Raw genomic sequence first — 19,211 nt, forward strand, 5'->3', positions numbered from 1 at the left:
GCTGAGGATCTGGCTTGCTTCCATGTATGTGGACCTATCTGCATTGTCCACGTGGCACGCTGGGGTTGGCTACCCATAGGCTATTTAAGCTGTGGGCTGGCTTTCCCCAGGGTCCGATGATTGTTCAAGGTTCCTGAATAAACTGCATTGAAAAAATAAATAAAGAAAGAAATAAATAAATAAATTCTATGGGGAAAAAAAAACAATATGGAAAAGTTGGGAAGATGGGAAACTATGGTCATAATCATAGGCAAACTACGTTGTCATTTAAAAAAAAAACTTATGTAGTTACCTGAGTGAAACCTAAATATTCCTTCTATGACTTTTTAAATTTTAAGGATTTTTACCCAGGTCAAATTAATATTTCAAATGGTTCATGTCAGAGACAGCCCCTGTTTCCCTTACCAGGGTATCCACTTGGAAAAGGAACATCCTTAGAACTTCATCTGAGCAGGGTTCTAGGTCCTCTACTTTGGTGCAGCTTGGCCAGGCCACAGAGGAAGGGAATGCTGACAGTCCTGGTGAGACCTGATAGGCTAGGGTCAGATAGAAGGGGAGGTCCTGACCTCCCCTATCAGTAGACTAGGGGCAGGGCATAGGGGGTATTGGATAGGGCTGGGAGGAGATGAGGGAGGGGACTACAGCTGGGATACAAAGTGAATGAATTGTGATAACTGATTAATTAAAAAATTAAAAAATATATTTCAAATAGTGTATTATGTTCTTACTGCAACAAACAAGACCTGATTCAAAATAGCCAGAATAATTGTACACAAACTAAAAACTATATAATTTTTTTAACTAATTGTAGCATGTGAGGAATAATACATTAGAGAGAGAACATTTAACCATTTAAAATCAGAAAGCATCCTTACGTTAAAAATCACCATGGAAACCTACTAGAATGTGGTGAATTCATCGCCTAAGAGTAGGGAGTGCCATTTCAGGTCTCGGTTCACTTATCTAGTTAACTTTTAAGGGACTTACATTTTAACATAATGGATAGCCAAAGGGCATCAAATGAGGAAAATCGCTACTGTTCAAAGAGTTACACAAAGAGCAAGAGGCATAAAGTAGCCAGATAACACAGAAAAATCAGACAGCCCAGAATAGGAAGGCACGATGTTTTGAGACCTCAGGATTTTGTGCTTTACGTGGTAGATGAAGAGCAAGCCTAAAACAGGACTCTGTCACTTCAGAGGAGAATTCAGAGGACATTCTGGCAAGGGGCTTCAATAACAAATTTTCTAGGAAAAATGGGGGTCAGGGAAGATGAGGTATCTTGTATACTTAAAAGAGTAAATTAAGTCAAACACAAAGAAAGGATGAAGAAATATTAATTTCAGTGCAAACAAAAATGAATAAATCATTTAACATTCAACTAGTGACTGAAAAATATATAGTAATGCTGGGCTATAATAATTAATTGCCAGGTGTGGGACACACCCCTATAGTCCTAGCACTTAGGAGACAGAGACAAGTGGACTTCTGTGACTGTGGTCGGTGTGGTCTTTATACCAAGTCCCAGACCATTCAAAACTACACCCTTCACCTCCCATATACAACAACAACAACAACACACACACACACACACACACACACACACACCCCAAAATTGAATGAAAGCATATACTAATATAACAAAAAGATGAGGAAGAGGAACAAGAGGCAGGGAAATAGAATTTCTGTTTCTTTTAATAAAAATTAACATTCTTTTTGAATGAAGATGCAGTTATAGAATATGAGAGCATACAATTTTACAAATATGAACTAACCATTGCCTAGTGAAAGTAGAGCTGAATGATTACACAATCTTAGAACAAATTAAGATCTCTCCAGCAAATTTGGTTAGGGTTACTGCAAATGAGAGGGCTTTGTCATTATGAGACTATCAATTTTCCTTCACATTTTTAAATTTTATACATGTAATAACTGTTATGTAATTAATTTGTAAAATTATATATATATATGAAGCTGAAAGATAAGATGGTTGCTATACTAGCTATAAAACTTACCATCAAAGATATGAAATATTCATACACTTCCAAAAATAAAAAATATTACAGTGAACAAATTGTTTAGTGGTGAATATAATAAAGAAAAAATTACTTTGCCACCTGGCATGTTCTTGCTCTGTCCGTCTGAGAGAGTCACCTCTCATGGGCATAAAAATCCCATCCATCACTTATTAATCCCTTCTATTTCCACTTTGTCTGTAGTTATATGCTATACTTTACACCATTGTTTCATTAAGGTCATCCTAATGAGACCTAAACTCACATTTTGTCAATTCCCCATAAAAACAATGTTTCTCAGACAGCAAGCCCTACACTTTCACAGCTAATACCACTGTAGAAAATAAAATCAATTGGGAAGTCTGAGAATCAGAACCAGCTTATGGCATGTCCCTTAAGTAAAATGCAAATTAAGTTATAGAAAATACTTAATGGCATGATTTATCAAATACTGGAACAAATTATGCTCATAGATCTATGAGGAAAGTCTGGATGCTTGCCTGTGTTCATAGATACATGAAATACATAAGAATGAGAAAGTTGTGAGAAAGGGAAAGTGGGAGGAAATGAAATTGATAATGAAGAGATCCATGTTTTTAATTGCTGAGTAGTATTCCATTGTGTAAATGTACCACAATTTCTGTATCCATTCCTCAACTGAGGGACATCTGGGCTGTTTCCAGATTCTGGCTGTTACAAATAAATCTGCTACGAACATGGTTGAGCAAATGTCCTTGTTGTGTACTTAAGCATATTTTGGATGTATGCCTAGGAGTGGTATAGCTGGATCTTGAGGTAGCACTGTTCCTAATTGTCTGAGATTGATTTCCAGACTGGTTGTACAGCTTACATTCCCACCAGAAGTGATCTCCTTTCTCAATAACCTCTCCAGCATGTGTTGTCACTTGAGATGGATGGATAAAAAAACAACGGAAGACAATCAGAGATAAAAACATTGAGCAGATTTTGCTTTGTGTGTGTGTTCTGTATGTGGTGTTCAGATGCATGCACAGACATTACACATGCAACTCTGTGTATGTTATGTATATGTGGAGGCCAAAGGTCAACTCCATATCCTTTCTCAGTACAACATCTACCTTATTTTTGAGACAAGTCCTTTCCTATCCTGAACTTCCTATGAATGCTTGCCCGTCTAGCTAGGCGTCACGAAGATCTGCTTGTCTCTGCTGCATCAGCATTTTCACTGAGTGAGATATCTCATCAGCCTCAATACTTTTTAAACAACATATTAGCAGTAGTTTTCATGCTAGAAATACAGCTCAGTGGCAGAGTATTTGACTAGAATGTTGAAGCCCATAGGCAGAGGCAAAAACAAATTACTGAGCTTCTCACCGAGAGGGGATGTTAAATTATTTTTACTTCAATGTTTATGTTTTTGTCTAGTTTCTATGGCATTCACAGAACTATTATTTACCTTTATGTGTGTGTCTGTGTGTGTGCATGTGTGTGTGATTCTATGTATATGTGTAGTCTGCCCATGGATGCTTACATACAATGGTGTGTCTCTGGACTTTGGAGCACAGCCTGTGGGAACTGGGTTTCTTTACACCAGGAGTGTCCTGGAGATTGTGGTGGCAGCAATTACCTTTACCCAATGAGGCATCTTTCCAGCCCCATTGCTTACCCTTAAATTTTCTTTTTCTTGGTACAGTGTGAAAAATTACATTCAACTCTATTGATCTTGGATACTACATTAATCTCTACAATAGCACTGATCTAAGATAAGGTGGTTCAGGGCAGTATGTCCTAAGAATCACTTTAAAAATGATAGGCACTTACTTCGTGTGATCTAATGATGGTCTGTGTTTTTCTTCCCCGTGGTGAATACTGATCCCATTCCCGAGTCCCCATCTGAATACATTTGAATCGTGGAGTGATTTCGCTGGGTTTGGCTGGTACCATTTACACAGGTTTCTCTCTTCAAATGTACAAATATCCAGCACTTGAACAAAACAGAACAAAGACAAGATGAGCTAATCACAACAGACATGTCAAGAAGAGGCAATTTATACTCTGCAGCACTTTCTTATACTTGGATTTAAAGATAATACTTCAAAGAGGGTATGTGCACATGGCTGTGTGTGTGTGTGTGTGTGTGTGTGTGTGTGTGTTCCTGTGGGAACATGCTTTAGATCACCTTGGATATTGCTTCTCAGGTACTGTCTATCTTATTTTTCTAGTCAGGATCTTGCTCTTGTCCTGTTATTTATCAATGAGTTGAGGACAGCTGGCCGGTGGCCTCAGTGAGTCTTAATCTTCCCATCTCTGGATCTCTGGGCTTACGGCTTATGAGACTAAACTGTCACACCTGGCTCTTAAACGGGTTCTGGGCAACAAGCACAGATCCTCCTGCTTTTTCAGCCAGCACTCTACCAAATGCACTAGCTCCCATTTAGGAACTTTCAAGAACTCGTTGAATATTTAGGCAAATGTTTTCTATAATCACAGGAAAATATTTAAAAGTTGAAGTTCACTTGTATTTGAATCTCCAAAGAAAGTATGTGAATAAATACACACATTAACAGTGTGCTCTCTCTAGGAGGTGAGGTGATAATTAGCTCCTAAAGCATTGGTCTCCCACCTCTTCCTAGCCAGCCCTTCTGCTCCTTGCATGACCTTTGAGTTCTGACCTATTCGCTCTTCCGTGTCCACAGTAATATACTGTTTACCTTCAGCTCAGTCCCTTAGGATGTCAGTGCAAATTAAAAAGCATTTGCTTTAAAAGCAATGTGATTTACAATAACATTTATATCAGTCTTAATACCTTGAATGTTTTTAAGACGCTTGTAATGATTGTGTCCTGATATAAAAAAAAATTAGAACTGCATTGATTTCCATGTGGAAATGCCTTCTAAATTTTTCCATCTTTTTTCTCTTTCTCTTTCTGCACATGAACATGTATCCATTTATCTTAAAATCACCATTGCTTGAGTAAAAATAAAACCAACTCAATGACCTGGTATGGGTGCTATAGACAACCTGACATTGACTCGGTTTCTGAATGTATTAACAGCTATGGCATGCCACAGTTGAAAACCTTAAATATATAAGTTAATACAATATAGAACAAGGAGACATGTCACTGTAAAATAATCCCTTTCAAAATATGCAGTGATTAATTGCATTTTGAAGTTAAACTCTGATATTGATATATGTTGTACATATTTATCTTGTGATGAGATTTAGGACTTAATAACTGTTCTTTACATTCTTTAAATGATACTAATTGTTCACTTGTAAAAACAAGTCACATAAAATATCAATCAATTAGAATAGGCTCTTATAGGTCTGCTATATGACATGGTACCTACAGTTGACAATAATATATAACAGACTTAAAATATATTTAAATGTTAGGTGTTATGGTAAGAGTTCAAAACATAATTTTTAAAACATGTTAGGGATTCTAATCCTATAAGTTATAAAGAAATTAATCATATTTTATCCTACAAAAAAAATAAATGTCATATAGTGTATTTGAAATTTTTATATATTCAATTCAGAATAATCCTGTGATATCAAAAATAATCAGTAAACATTATTTTGTTTTTATTTGAAAATAAAATTATATTAAAATAATATTTAAAATAATGTTTATTATTTTTAAATAATTGTGAGATGTTGTGTATTAATAAGTGACATTACCAAAATGGCAAATTTGAAGACTACAGCCTATATTTCCTAGAGATATTCATTATGTGCAACTGGTGAGATTTTGTGTAAACCTTTAGAATTTACTGCTTACACATATTTGTGGCTTCCCATGAGAAAGACTGAATAACACATCTTCCATCTAATTATCTTTCATTTGTGGTGCATAATATAATATAAGTCCCAGGACACCTTGAAGGAGTCTCAGCCATCTCATTTATGAAGTACAGTAGTTTTGAATGTATGACTGATTTAGTCTGGAAGTGTGGAATTTTCTCTGAGTTAAGAGAAAAACTTTTACTGGAGTTTTTTTTTTTATTTTAAGTAGGTAAATTTTATTTCTTATAAATTATTCTTTGAAATAATGTTAACAAGTAAAAACAACTGGGTCTGGAAAGAAAGTATACAATTATTATTCCAGAGGTTATTGTTCCAGATTCATGATAACAGAGATGTTCCCCTCCACCTTTTATTGAAAATGGATTCTTTTCTTTTTTTCTTCCAAGTATATTTTTAAATTATTATTTATTATGAATTATTCCCTTTGTAGCCTGGTTGTGGCCTCCTTCCTCATCTCCTCCCGGTCCCACCCTTTCTCCCTCTTCCCCCACTATGTTCCTCTCCTAGTCCACTGATAAGTGAGGTCCTCCTCCCCTACTATCTGACCATAGCCTATCAGGTCTCATCAGGACTGTCTGAATCCTCTTTCTCAGTAGTCTAGTAAGGAGGTGATCAAAGAGGAGGTAACTGAGTTTATACCAGAGACTGCCCCTGCTCCCTTTACTAGGGAACCCCCATGGAAACTGAACTGTTCATGGGCTACATCTGAGCAGGGAGTCAAGGTGCCCTTCATGCATGGTTCTTGGTTGGAGTATCTGTCTCTGCAGGGACCCCTGGGCCCAGATTTTTTGGCTCTGTTGGCCTCCTTGTGGAGCTTCTGTCCCTTCCAAGTCTTTCTATCTCCCCCTTCTTCCAGAAGATTCCCTGCACTCTGAAAGACTCTACCCAGCAAAGGTTATTGAAACAAATGCTAAGACTCATACCCAAACTTTGGGCAGACTGCAGGGAGTCTTACTAGAGTTTTTAAGCCTTAGAACTTCTTGACACACTGATCAAGACACATGAGGGTCTCACTGTGATTTGTGTCATTGGTATGTTTGTAACCCTTAACATTATGAAGACTTGATTGATACTGTGTTATGGTAAATTCACACACAAGTTGTTTAAAGCATAGGAGAAGATACTGCAATGGATTTTCTCTGACTTTGTTTTCACTTTCTAGCTGTGTGTTAATTTTGCTTCTTCTATCTGCATCTTTGGCTGGAAAGTTCAATAGTAAGTTACTACTTTGCCACTATTTAAGATCTATTTAAGAGGAGGTATAAATTGGCAGGTAGCAATAAATGAGAACCACATTTTACCAAGATGTGGGAATACATCTCAAATGTATTAAAATTATTCTTCTTAATGAACTCAGTATATTTGCTGCAGTATATTTTTGTGTGCATTGCCCAGGGGAAAAAAAATGAAATGGCCAATCTAATTTAAGTATAATATAGTTCCCCATTCCTAAATTCTCACATGATAATATAAGAATACCTGAAGGGAGAATGGATACAGGAGTGATACAGTTCATAAAAAAGATCATTCTATATCTAAAATATTCAATGAAGTCACTTACCTATTCATATTGACAGAAAAAATATATGTTGATAATTGTAGCATAATTTTTATGTAAATAAGTCTTACATGAATAAACTTTCCTAAGCCATTGTGAAAACTCTGTGACAGTAGGCTGTGAAATGCTGAGTTTATACCAGGATATGTTTCTCTCTATTTTGGATATACATATATTCACTACAGTATCTTTATTTTTGTGTTAAGCATAAGGAAAAAATTGAAACCGTTAATCTAATTCACATGTATCATACTGACCCATTCCTAAATACGTCTTACTGGGTACTACAGGGATGCCTAAGTTGGGAATGTATGCGGAACCATACAGCGCATAAAAACAGCAGTTTTATATCGAAAACATGCAAGAGTTAGGAATTCACCTACCACAAGATGACTCGTCTGATTTGTCAGGGCAATCGTATCTGAAGTCACATTTCTGAATTTTTCCAACACAATGGCCACTAGAGATGCAGACAAACTGATCATCTGTACAGTTGTTTGGAGGCAAGGTCACTGGAACTGAAGTTTCTGGTGGACTTGGGATGTCCATTGGCAAATTTCCTTGAGGAGAAATAACACGGAGGCATCATGTAGCACGCCTTTTGGTTATCTTAACTGTTTTTCAAAATTGACATTTCTAATCATGTCATGCATTCAATTTTATGAGAGCTAGTTGATAATATTTATTATTCTGTTAAATCCATTTAAGCATTTAAAATAAGACTATCTTATATTCAAGGTTTCTGCTTGAATATTTTTAATCACAAAAATAGGTGAAAGATTCAATACATGGCAATGATTCAAAATGAAAGCCGATTGAAAGTCAAATAAAAGAAAAGATAAAGAAGTAGTCTTGGGAAAGGCTGAGGGGCCACCACAGTGTAGGTGGTAATGTCTGGGGCCGGTGTCAAGGTCTCAGTGGGCCATCAAGTATAATACACAAATCAAAGAACTACACACAACTTTATTCTTTCAGATGAATCTATTGCTATTTTTGTAGGTTCAAGCTAATAAGACAGACCCCAAGCAGCAGTCTTTTTTTTTCCTAAAGAAAAAAAAATAAAGTTAATATCTTCTTAAATTATAGAAACTGAAACACATTTATAGAAGTTTATTAATTTTGTTCTAAGTTATTTGAAGAAATGTTTAGTGACAACTCTGCATCATGCAATGGTAAATATAGCAAAGTCTAAGGCAAACTGTGGTGCAAAGAAATTTCCACCACTGTGAAATGGCATCAAATGTACAGCGTATTAGTTCCGTGGGGTACATTGATGATGGAAAGGGAGACTCTCTTCATACATGTCCTTTTCGCATGCACAAGTCCCAAACTGCTGTGTATGGTATAAATGCTCACTATCACAGTTAAGTGAAGGGATGGTGAACAAATGAAGGGAGCAGTGAACACACAGCAGACCGCAGTGACAAAGAAGTGCAGCACTTTACTGTATATTAGAAAAACATGAAGAAAATTCACATATACGATGTGGGAAGTAAGAAAGAATTCCTGGCAGTGTGAAGCCAAAATTAACACTTAGAGAATGGTATGTTTATCAGGCCAAAGAATGAAGGATAGAAAGTTTATAGGCAATTAAAGGATAGCCTGTGTGATACAATAGGGGCACATTTACACAATGGGATACTACTCAGCCATTAAAAACAAGGAAATCATGAAACTTGCAGGCAAATGGATGGAACTAGAAAAGAGCATCCTGAGTGAGGTAACTAAGACCCACAAAGACACACATAGTATATACTCACTTATAAGCAGATTTTAGTGACATAGTTCATGATTGACATACTACAATGCACAGACCCCAAGATGATAAGCCCAATGGATGTCTTAGGCTTCATGTGGGTCCACTACTTAGAGGAGTGGGGCATGTCTTGGACATGGTCTATGTTGCCTGCTTTTTGATCACTTCCCCTTGATGGGACTTCCCTACACAGGGCAGGAATACAAACTTGTTACTCATGTGAATAGATGAACTGGAGTGTCTAGGTAGGGGCTCCCCTATTCTGAGGAATAGGGGAGAGAGGATGTGAGAGAAAGGGTGGGACTAGGAGGGGAGAACAGAGGAGCCTATGACTGAGATGTGAATTGAATTACTTAATAAAAAAATATTTTAAAGGATACAAAAACAACTCCAAAGCTTTTAAAATGTACTCAATGCTGGAGAAAATGATGAGTGGTCTATGTTGGAACCACAAGAATAAGAACATTCCAAAGTTCCTGGAAACATAGAACTCCTAAAGGAAACTGTAGCCAGTAAGTGCTGAGCAATATTATGCTTTTTATCTCAATTTAGCTCCTAGGAGAAAAGAATAACTGAGGAACTAGTATCCACATTCAAGTTCTCCTTGCAAGCTCACTTATCCATTGCTGCTGTTTCACCAGGGAATGTACAGAAGAGTAAAGAAAGGGCAGGAATAAAGGCCTATCGAATTCAGGCTATGTGTGAACAGAGATGGCAATCAAAAAAATTGTGTTCTGCCTTAATAGAGTAGAGATTAGTAATATCACTAATAATTAGGTGACTTACACTGTAAGCTAAAATATGGAATATATGTAAAAGAGAAGGAAAGGATTGTGATAATAAGAGATATTTTTCTTGCAAGATATAAATTTAATATTAATGGATAAAGAAGAAAACTCATAGCAGGGAGCAAGTTCACCCTCCAACAGACAAAAATACCTACTTTAACATCACACAAAGTCAGAGATAAAAATTGTCATCTGTCATTAAACTTAGATGAATCCAATATCATAAATGTGAGAAAAATTAAATGGTAAAATGATTCAGTATTTGAAACGTTGATAATTTTGAAGAGACTACATAGTTTGAATCAAAAGGAACAATTACGAAGTTTAATAAAAAATTACTTCAAGGTAAAGTTAATCAAGATTTCTGTAGAACCCACTCTACCCGAGGCCTTGGTTTCTGATGTTTTCAGGTAACTGCAGCCTGAAAACACTATGTAGTGTTTTAAATTCCTGAGTTTTAAATTGCACATGATTCTGAGATGCATGATGAAATTATGCATCATTTTCCTCTTCCTGGTTAGAATATGAATCACTCTTTGTCTAGCCTACCCATACCATAAAACCTAGTGACCGTTAGTCATGATAATAGCCATCTCAGTTACCAAACTGACTGTCAGAGTATCAATTACGTCACAATAGTACTTGTCTCGAGTTCTCCTTCTTACACTTAATGATACGTCCAAAGCACAAGAATAAGATATTGGTGATTCGGGTGTGCCGAGGAAAACATGCACATGTATTCTTCCAAGTGAAAAAGTCCAAGTTAAGGCCCCAATAACGAAAAATAAAAATGTGTGCTTAAATCACTAAGATCTATCCTGAGAACAAATTTTCTATTTTACAAGTTATAATACAGAAGGAAAACCTGTGTAATTTTTTGCTGTCACATTTCAAATTGCAAAAGTAATAATCAGAGCTCATGATAAAGTGTTCAGTTAACATAGAAATGGTATCAAATTTGCAAGTAAAAAACTGAACAGAAAATGTGTTCCCACTGAAAACACTAATATCAAGCACCAAGATTGAAAGAATGTTTCCCTGAAGTGAAGGGGAACAAGCCCTTTATTGCAAGAAAAAAATGGTTACACGGATTCAGGGATAAGTTTGGACTGATCTCATGCTAATCATTGGAGAGGCTATGCTTGCCAGTAAAGAAGCTGCTGACACATTCATGGCTGAGCTTATGAAGGTGATTATGAAGAAAGAACAAGCCAAAAGCAAATTCTCAACTATGATGAAATCATACTCTTTAAAGAAGCTTTCTAGTAGGTCTATATTTATTAGAGTGCAAAGGAGGTACTTAGGCATAAAAGAAAGGAGACAAAACCTGATACAACACGACTATACTGCAGGGTGTGTAGTTAAGCCAGAAAGAATGTAAAATGAATGGCCCACATGTGCTAAAACAAAAATGAGAATTATCTGCCCAGATCCTGACTACATAATTAAAAATCATGGGTGATAGCCATCATAGTTTTGAAAAAGTTCCACTAAGGTTCTATTCCAGAAATGTAACATTATTTGAAACAGGAAGATATGCAATTGAAAATTTTATTAGATAATGTATCTGGTCATCCAGAATCTTCTGGCCATGAAAATAAAAGCTGATCATCCAAATGACAAGCAGGTGTGAAAGAATTTTTTTTCCAAGAAATGGAAAGTGCAAACGTGCTCAATGACAAATAGAAAGCATTTGTAGCATCATTTGCAGATAAAGACTAAGCCCTTCTGCAACACTTCGATGAATTGAAATGAAAAACATGGGGCTAGGCAGAAAGCTCATGTATAACATGCTTGTGCATGTATGAAGAGCAGAGTTCAATCCCCAGAATCTTCATTTTTTTATTTTTGTTTTTTCTCTTTTTTATTTAATTATTTTATTTGTATTAATTGCTGTTTATTCATTTTGTATTCCCTCTGTGCCTCCCTCCCTCTGTGCCTCCCTCCCTCCTCCCAATCCCACCCTGCTTCTTCCCCACCCATGTCTCTCTCCTGGTCCACTGATAGGGGAGGTCCTCCTCTCTTTCCCTCTGATCCTAGTCTGTCAGGTCTCATCAGAAGTGGCTGCATTGTCCTTCCTCTTCTGTGGCCTAGTAAGAACCTTCATTTTTAAAAAGCTCATCATGCAGTGTTTGCCAGGGATTCCAGAGTTGGATAGGCAGAGACAGGCAGATTCCCCAGGGCTCACTTGCCAGCCACCCTAGTAGAACTAGTGAACTCTGGGCTCAGCAAAGGACCCTGTCTTCAAAGATAAGGTACTAAGTGATTGGAAAATACATGTGGCACAGCACTCTGCACTCCACATGCATATAAACACATACATAATCAAACAAGTATGCACAAATGAAAACCAATAACTTCTGACAGCACTGTACTTCCAAATAAGGTTAGAAACAAACACACAATTAACAAATGAAATTCTTCATATCGAATGGCCCAAAAACACTTAAAGAAATGCTCAACATCCTTAGTCATCAGGGAAATGCAAATCAAAACAACTCTGAGATTTCACCTTATACCCACTAGAATGGCTAAGACCAAAAACTCAAGTGACAACACATGCTGGAGAGGACTTGGAGAAAGGGGAACCATCCTCCACTGCTGGTGGGGATGTAAACTCGTACAACCACTCTGGAAAGCAATCTGGAGTTTTCTCAGACAATTAGGAATAGCGCTTCCTCAAGACACAGCCATACCACTCCTAGGCATATATCCAAAATATGCTCAAGTACACAAGGACATTTGCTCAACCATTTTTGTAGCAGCTTTATTCGTAATAGCCAAAAGCTGGAAACAGCCCAGATGCACCACAAGTGAAGAATGGATACAGAAATTGTGGTACATCTACACAATGGAATATTACTCAGCAATAAAAAAACAAGGAAATCACGAAATTTTCAGGTAAATGGTGGGATCTGGAAAAGATCATCCTGAGTGAGGTATCCCAGAAGCAGAAAGACACACAGGGTATACACTCACTTATAAGTGGATATTAAATATATATATAATATAGGATAAACCTACTAAAATCTGTACACCTAAAGAAACTAATCAAGAAGGAGGACTCTGGCTAAAATGTTCAATCCCCATTCAAAAAGGCAAAGAGGATGGACATCAGAAGAAGGAGAAAACAGGGAACAGGACAGCAGCTTGCCACAGACCACCTCTGAAAGGCTCCACCTTGCAGGGTATCAAAGCAGATGCTGAGACTTATGGGCAACCTTTGGAAAGAGTGCAAGGAACCTTATGAAAGAAGTGGGAAATAGTAAGACCTGGAGAGAACAGTGTTCCACAAGGAGAGCAACAGAACCAAAAACTCTGGGCACAGGGGTCTTTTCTGAAACTGATATTACAACCAAGGACCATTCATGGAGAGAACCTAGAACCCCTGTACAGACGGAGCCCATGGCAGTTCAGTGTCCAAGTGTCCCACAGTAATGGGAACAGGGACTGTCTCTGACATGAACTGATTGACCTGCTCTTTGATCACCTCCCCTTGAGCAGGGAGCAGCCTTACCAGGCCACCGAGGAAGACAATGCAACCAGTCCTGATGAGACCTGATAGAGTAGGATCAGATGGAAGAGGAGGAAGACCACCCCTATCTGTGGGGGGGGGGCATGGATGGAGAAGGGAAAGGGAGGGTGGAATTGGGAGGGGAAGAAGGAGAAGCTACAGGGGTGATACAAAGTGAATAAATTATAACTAATGAAAATTAAAATTAAAAAAGAAAAAATCCTTCATCTATAAAGATCTGAGCCATCTATTATATGTGCTTGGCATACCATAGATGTCAGCTGAGGCTCAGGTATCCAGGGTTACTGGAAACATATGATGTGTCAGCAGATTGATACTACCTTAGTACTCACATCCTTCACTTCTCACATCCACTATGTCATTCATATTGTTATATGAGGAAGGTTAGTACAGTGTCATAAGTTCTTTGAAGGGGGAAATCGATCATATACGAATTAAACCACTGCAACATAATAATAAATTTTTCTATTTCAAGTTATTAATCTCTTACCATGCCAAATTTATAATTAAACTTTATTATAGGAACAAGTAACTTTATACAGAATGATCAGGCTGAATTGACACACATATATGCAAGATAGATATGTCTATATGTACATATATATGTGTGTGCATATAAATAACAATATTTAATATAAACGAAAATAGGAATTTAAAGGAGAAGATAGGGCATATAGAGTATTGGAGATAGAAAGGGGAGAGAGAAAATTATGTAATTATTTTATAATTTCAAAAAGTAATTGAAATGTACCATAGGTATATAGCATATCACAAAATGCGTTGTATATCTGTATTACCCACACCCACATTCATATCAACATGTTTTGTTTCTCTGCTGTTATAAATAGCATGTTCTAAAGCAAATTGGAGAGAAAAGCATTTATCGGCTTACACATGATAGCTCGTCAGCAGGGCAGCCAAGGCAGGAATCTGGAGCCAGTAACTGAAGCAGAAACTATGGCTCAATGATGCCGATTGGCTAGCTTCCTCCGGCTTGCTCAGTTACCTTTACTGTAGAAAGTAGGACCCACTTTGTACCAGTGGGTGGCACCACCCATTTCAGGCTGGACCCTCCCATATCAGTAATTAATCAAGAAAACGTTCCAGAGGCGTGCCCACTAGCCGGTCTGGTGCAGGCAATTTCTCAATCCGGGCTCCCACTTCCAAGTGATTCCAGTGTGTGTCAAGCTGACAAAAATTAACCAGCACATTTCATGTAATTATCTCTCTCTCTATGCGATTCAATAACGGTTGAGGTTCCAGGCGTTCACTGAGACCCTAAAACACATGACTTGTGGATATGGAGAGACTGCTGTGGTATATGAGCTAATTTACTGAATGTTACTAAACATTCAGTCCCCTGATTGCCTTCACATGCTTCACTGAACTATCAGGCGAATTCCTCTGTAGGTTATCTTCCTAAAATGTTTACACCAAACTCACACAGCAATGAATTTAACCACAAAATGGATCGTGACTTTCTTTAGAATGGTTCATTTGTTGAAAACACACTCTGCAATTAAGATTCATGACAGAAGAGGCATTGAAAATTCTGAGTATTGTATCCTGTATCAGGAATGTCATCATAACCAAAACACTTGGTTAGGTTCATATCAGCATTTGCCTTTATTTAAATCAGGATGTAATGGCATGTTCCTGTTCTGTAGTCTATGGTGGGCCATATGCTAGACAATACGGCTTTAGTTTTAGGGCCTGGGCTGTGGAGATGATTCCCACAGAGATCTATATCATTTGCACTGAGGAATGTGCTTTAAGCTCTACTTTAGGCATCCACTGGAAATATGTTTAGAGACAGAAACTTAATTTGTGTTCCAAGCTTAGAATATGCTAAAAGAATAAAGCTTAGATGGCAGTGGGTCATAAGCACTTTCTTTTTCTTGGTATTGCTTTGTATTATACATATTTATAGAAAACTATATTTGCAATTAATCATATTGAATTCATATGTAGAGGCTAAATTTAAACACACAAGCTCTCCTTGACTACTACTTTAACACTGGCTGTAAATGCACTGCCTTTGCTTTGCTCCTATTATTTGATTGCTTCCTGTTTCTGGACATGAGTACTTCATGGAAGGACAGAAGCCTAGCAAGCTAAGTGTCATGACATGAGCTCTGCACAAGTTCAGAGACTTAGCCGGACAGAAGGAACTGCGAAGTAGTTGCTTCAGCTTTGCTAGCATTCTCACTTTCTCTCTTTTTCAAATATTTTTAAAATAAATAATTTTAAATATATGTTAATAAAACAAGCATCACTCAGAAGGACAAACAGGATAGACAACGGGTGTAGGAGAAGACAAGGAACAGGACAGGAGCACTACACAGGGGTTCTCTGTCAGACTCTGCCCATCAGGCTGTGAAAGGAGGTACTGAGACTCAGAGCCAAATTTTGGGCAGAGTACAGGAAACCTTATGGAAAAAGAGGGAGACAGAAAGACCTGGAGGGGACAGAAACTGCACAAGGAGACCAACAGAGCCAAAACACTTGGGCCCAGGGGGTCCTGCAGAGACCAATACTCCAACCAAGGACCATACACGGAGAGGACCTAGACCCCCTGTTCAATAGAAGCCCATTGACTGCTCAGTTTCCAAGTGGGTTCCCTAGTAAAGGGGGCAGGGGCTATCTCTGACATGAACTCAGTGGCAGTCTCTTTGATCACCTCCCCCTGGTGGGTGAAGCCTTTCCAGGCCACAGAGAAAGATGATGCAGCCAGCCTTGATGAGTCCTGTTAAGCTAGGGTCAGATGGAAGGGGAGGAGGACCTCCCCTATCAGTGGACTAAGGGAGGGGCAAAGGGAGAGAAGAGGGAGGGTGGTTGGGACTGGGAAGAGATGGATGAGGCTACAGCTGGGATACAAAGTGAATAAATTGTAAGAAAGAAAGGAACGAACGAAGGAACAAACGAATGAATGAAGGAAGGAAGGAAGAAATTAATATAAGACAAGAACTACTCCCACAAACAGCACTAAAGGAACTATTACTAAAATAATTGCTTCAGATACTTCTGTACAGAGAGCAGAAGGAGAGATGAAAGGAAGGAGGAAGAGTCAGAGGGAAGGAGAGACACAGGAAAACCCATGTCTTATTCTGATATCTACTCTCTCCCACATGCCTCCAGGGAGGCGACACATCCACATGCATTTCTTTTGGGTTCTGCATGAATCTCTATGAGTTGAGGCATGCACTATTTGCCCCTTAGTGACTGCTTAGTATAGCCTGACTCAAGGCCTTGGGTCTCATCCTCTGCTGTAGAAAGACTGTTAGAGAACTGTATCAAGAATTGGGGAGTAAGCAACTACCATTTAGATGTCAGTTGTGGAGGATGGGAATTCAAGATCATGTGCCAGTATACTTGGGTTTAGAAAGAACCAACGTTCTGGTTTTCACATGAGCATTTGATGAGAAGAAAAAAAAAAGCCAACTCTTCTTTGTCTTTCACAGAGATGTTGTGTGTACTTGTGAATTTTTAAGGCCCTAGTTATCTCCCAAAGACCCCATGTTTTTGTGTACTCACTCTGGATTGTTACAGCTTCAGTATGAACTTTCCTCACAGGCTCATACATTTGAACTCTCATTCTTAGTTGTCTGACAATGCTGTTGTGGAAGATTTTAGAACCCTTGAGAAGTGTAGTGTAGCTAACAGAACTCGCTCAGTCAACTGCAGCAAGCAAGCCTTGAAGGGCATATACATTTGCACTTCAGCAGTTTCTCTGCTTCCTGGCTGGTGCTGTGGATGCTGCTGCGACAAGCTCCTGACGCCAGAGGTGAATCCACTGTAGCCGTGATATATCTTCTAAACTATGAACCCAAATAAAACCTCCCTCTCTTAAGTTGTTTCTGCCAGGATTTTTAATCACAGTGAAAAGTAATTAGTATAGAAAACTAGTAATAAGATGATTTCCTCATTACACTTTTTAAACATGTGTATATATATGTGCATTGGAAAGAAAGCAATGGAAGACTTATAAAAGGTATAATGGGGCCACTGTAACAGAAAGGCATACTGGTTGATTCCATGTTTTTTATCATTTATGAATAAATTTTCTTTATTTATTTATAGATGTTGTATGCATATAGGTATGTATGGTTAGTAAATACTATGTTTTATTATGGAATCTATAGTACAGATAGTTTCTTTCATGACTAATTCCAGACTTCATCAATGTATACTATTTGGCATTTTCTCTATGGGAAAAAGAGTTTCTGTTTATCTGCATCCTTGCTGGTTTGTCATGTGTTCTGTATTTTGATATTGGCTATCTAAAATCTGTGCAGTATACATCAGTATTCTAATTTACAATTCCCTAACGATGTATGAGAAACATATACTCATTTGCATATTTGTCCCATTTATAACTGTGAGGAAGAATCTGTTCAGATCTCTTGCTTATTTTAAAATTTTAACTAATTTTATTAGCATATATTAATTATACATAATAGGTTGTGTTGTGACATCTTCTTACACATAACTGTATTTCAACAATTACACCCTTCCTTCTCACTAACTTAAAATCATGGTTTTTGGTACCTAATTCTGAGATATAAAAGTTCTCTGGATGTTTTTAATAACACTCTTTTATCACAAAGGTCTTTTTCAAATGCCTTTCCCAACATGTGACTTATTTATTTTTCATTCTCCAGTATCTTTTAAAGAGAAAAAGATTTTAATTTTAATGAAATCTAGATAAGTAATACATTATTTAATAGTTCATGCCTTTTATTGCTGTACTTAAAATTATCTTTAAACTCAGTGTCCTCTAGATTTTATGTCGTCTTATAGGAGTTTCGGAGTTCAGTGACTTATACATGTGTGTCTTCACTCCATTTTGAGTTAATTTTCTGTGAAGGATGCACAACCGATGTGGAGACTCATCTGTGGCATAAGATGCTCACTGATTTCTAGCAACAAAATTTGTTTTAAAAGTCTCTTTTCATTTTTTTTTTGCTTTTTTCTCATTAATTAATTTATTTACTTTACAGCCTGATCACAACCCCACCTCTTCTCCTCCTAGTCCCACCCTCATTCCCTGCCCCCATATTTTCAACCCCATTCTCCTCAGAGGAAGGAACCCCCCCTTGGCTAACAGCCCATGCGGGTACCTCAAGTCTAACAGTACTAAACACATCCTCTCCCATTGGGGCCATACGAGACATCTCAGCTAGGGGGAACAGACCCAAAGGCAAGTAACAGAGTCAGAAACAGCCCCCAGTAGCATTGTTAGGGGACCCAGATGGGAAAGAAGCTGCACATCTCTATATAGGTGCAGGGCTCCTCGGTCCAGCCTATGCATGCTCTTTGGTTGGTGGTTCAATCCTTCTGAGCCCCCATGGGCCCAGGTTAGTTTACTCTGTAGGTTTTCTTGTGGTGTCCTTGACCCCTCCAGCTTCCTCAATCCTTCCTCCCATTCTCCCGGTAAACACTCTTTTCTCCATAGTATTTCTTTTATGGGGTCTCTATTTTGTATTGTTTACTCTATATTTGTATGTTCTTTCACTGGTACCAGTTGCTCTTGAGCACTGCTCTTTCATAGTATATCTTCAAGTTCGTTCTTTCCATCCTCTGCTTCATTCTCTAATCTCAGTTGGGATACCCTTGTTCTGAGTAGTTTCAGAAAAGGATTCTCACATAGATTACAGCAACCTCACCTTCCCCTTTTCTCTTTATAAAGCTATGAACCCCATCTGCAGGCCCTGATGGGGTTCATCTAATCCCAACTGCATCCCCAAAGTTCCATCTCTAAATATCA

The 19,211-nt window shown here is 37.9% G+C and overlaps 1 protein-coding gene across 1 annotated transcript in view; it reads right to left on the bottom strand.

Moving 5' to 3' along the window:
* Malrd1 (MAM and LDL receptor class A domain containing 1) overlaps window positions 1-19,211 on the bottom strand; it is a 744,773-nt gene that overhangs the window by 469,804 nt on the left and 255,758 nt on the right. Inside the window, exons 20-21 of the mRNA XM_060372547.1 lie at window positions 7,749-7,925; window positions 3,816-3,978 (exon numbers count right to left, since the gene is read on the bottom strand). Of these exons, the coding sequence (XP_060228530.1) occupies window positions 3,816-3,978; window positions 7,749-7,925 (340 nt within the window). The remainder of the gene's footprint in view (window positions 1-3,815; window positions 3,979-7,748; window positions 7,926-19,211) is intronic.

Source organism: Meriones unguiculatus, chromosome 19 (assembly GCF_030254825.1).
Source record: "Meriones unguiculatus strain TT.TT164.6M chromosome 19, Bangor_MerUng_6.1, whole genome shotgun sequence".
In the NCBI taxonomy this organism is placed as follows: Eukaryota; Metazoa; Chordata; class Mammalia; order Rodentia; family Muridae; genus Meriones; species Meriones unguiculatus.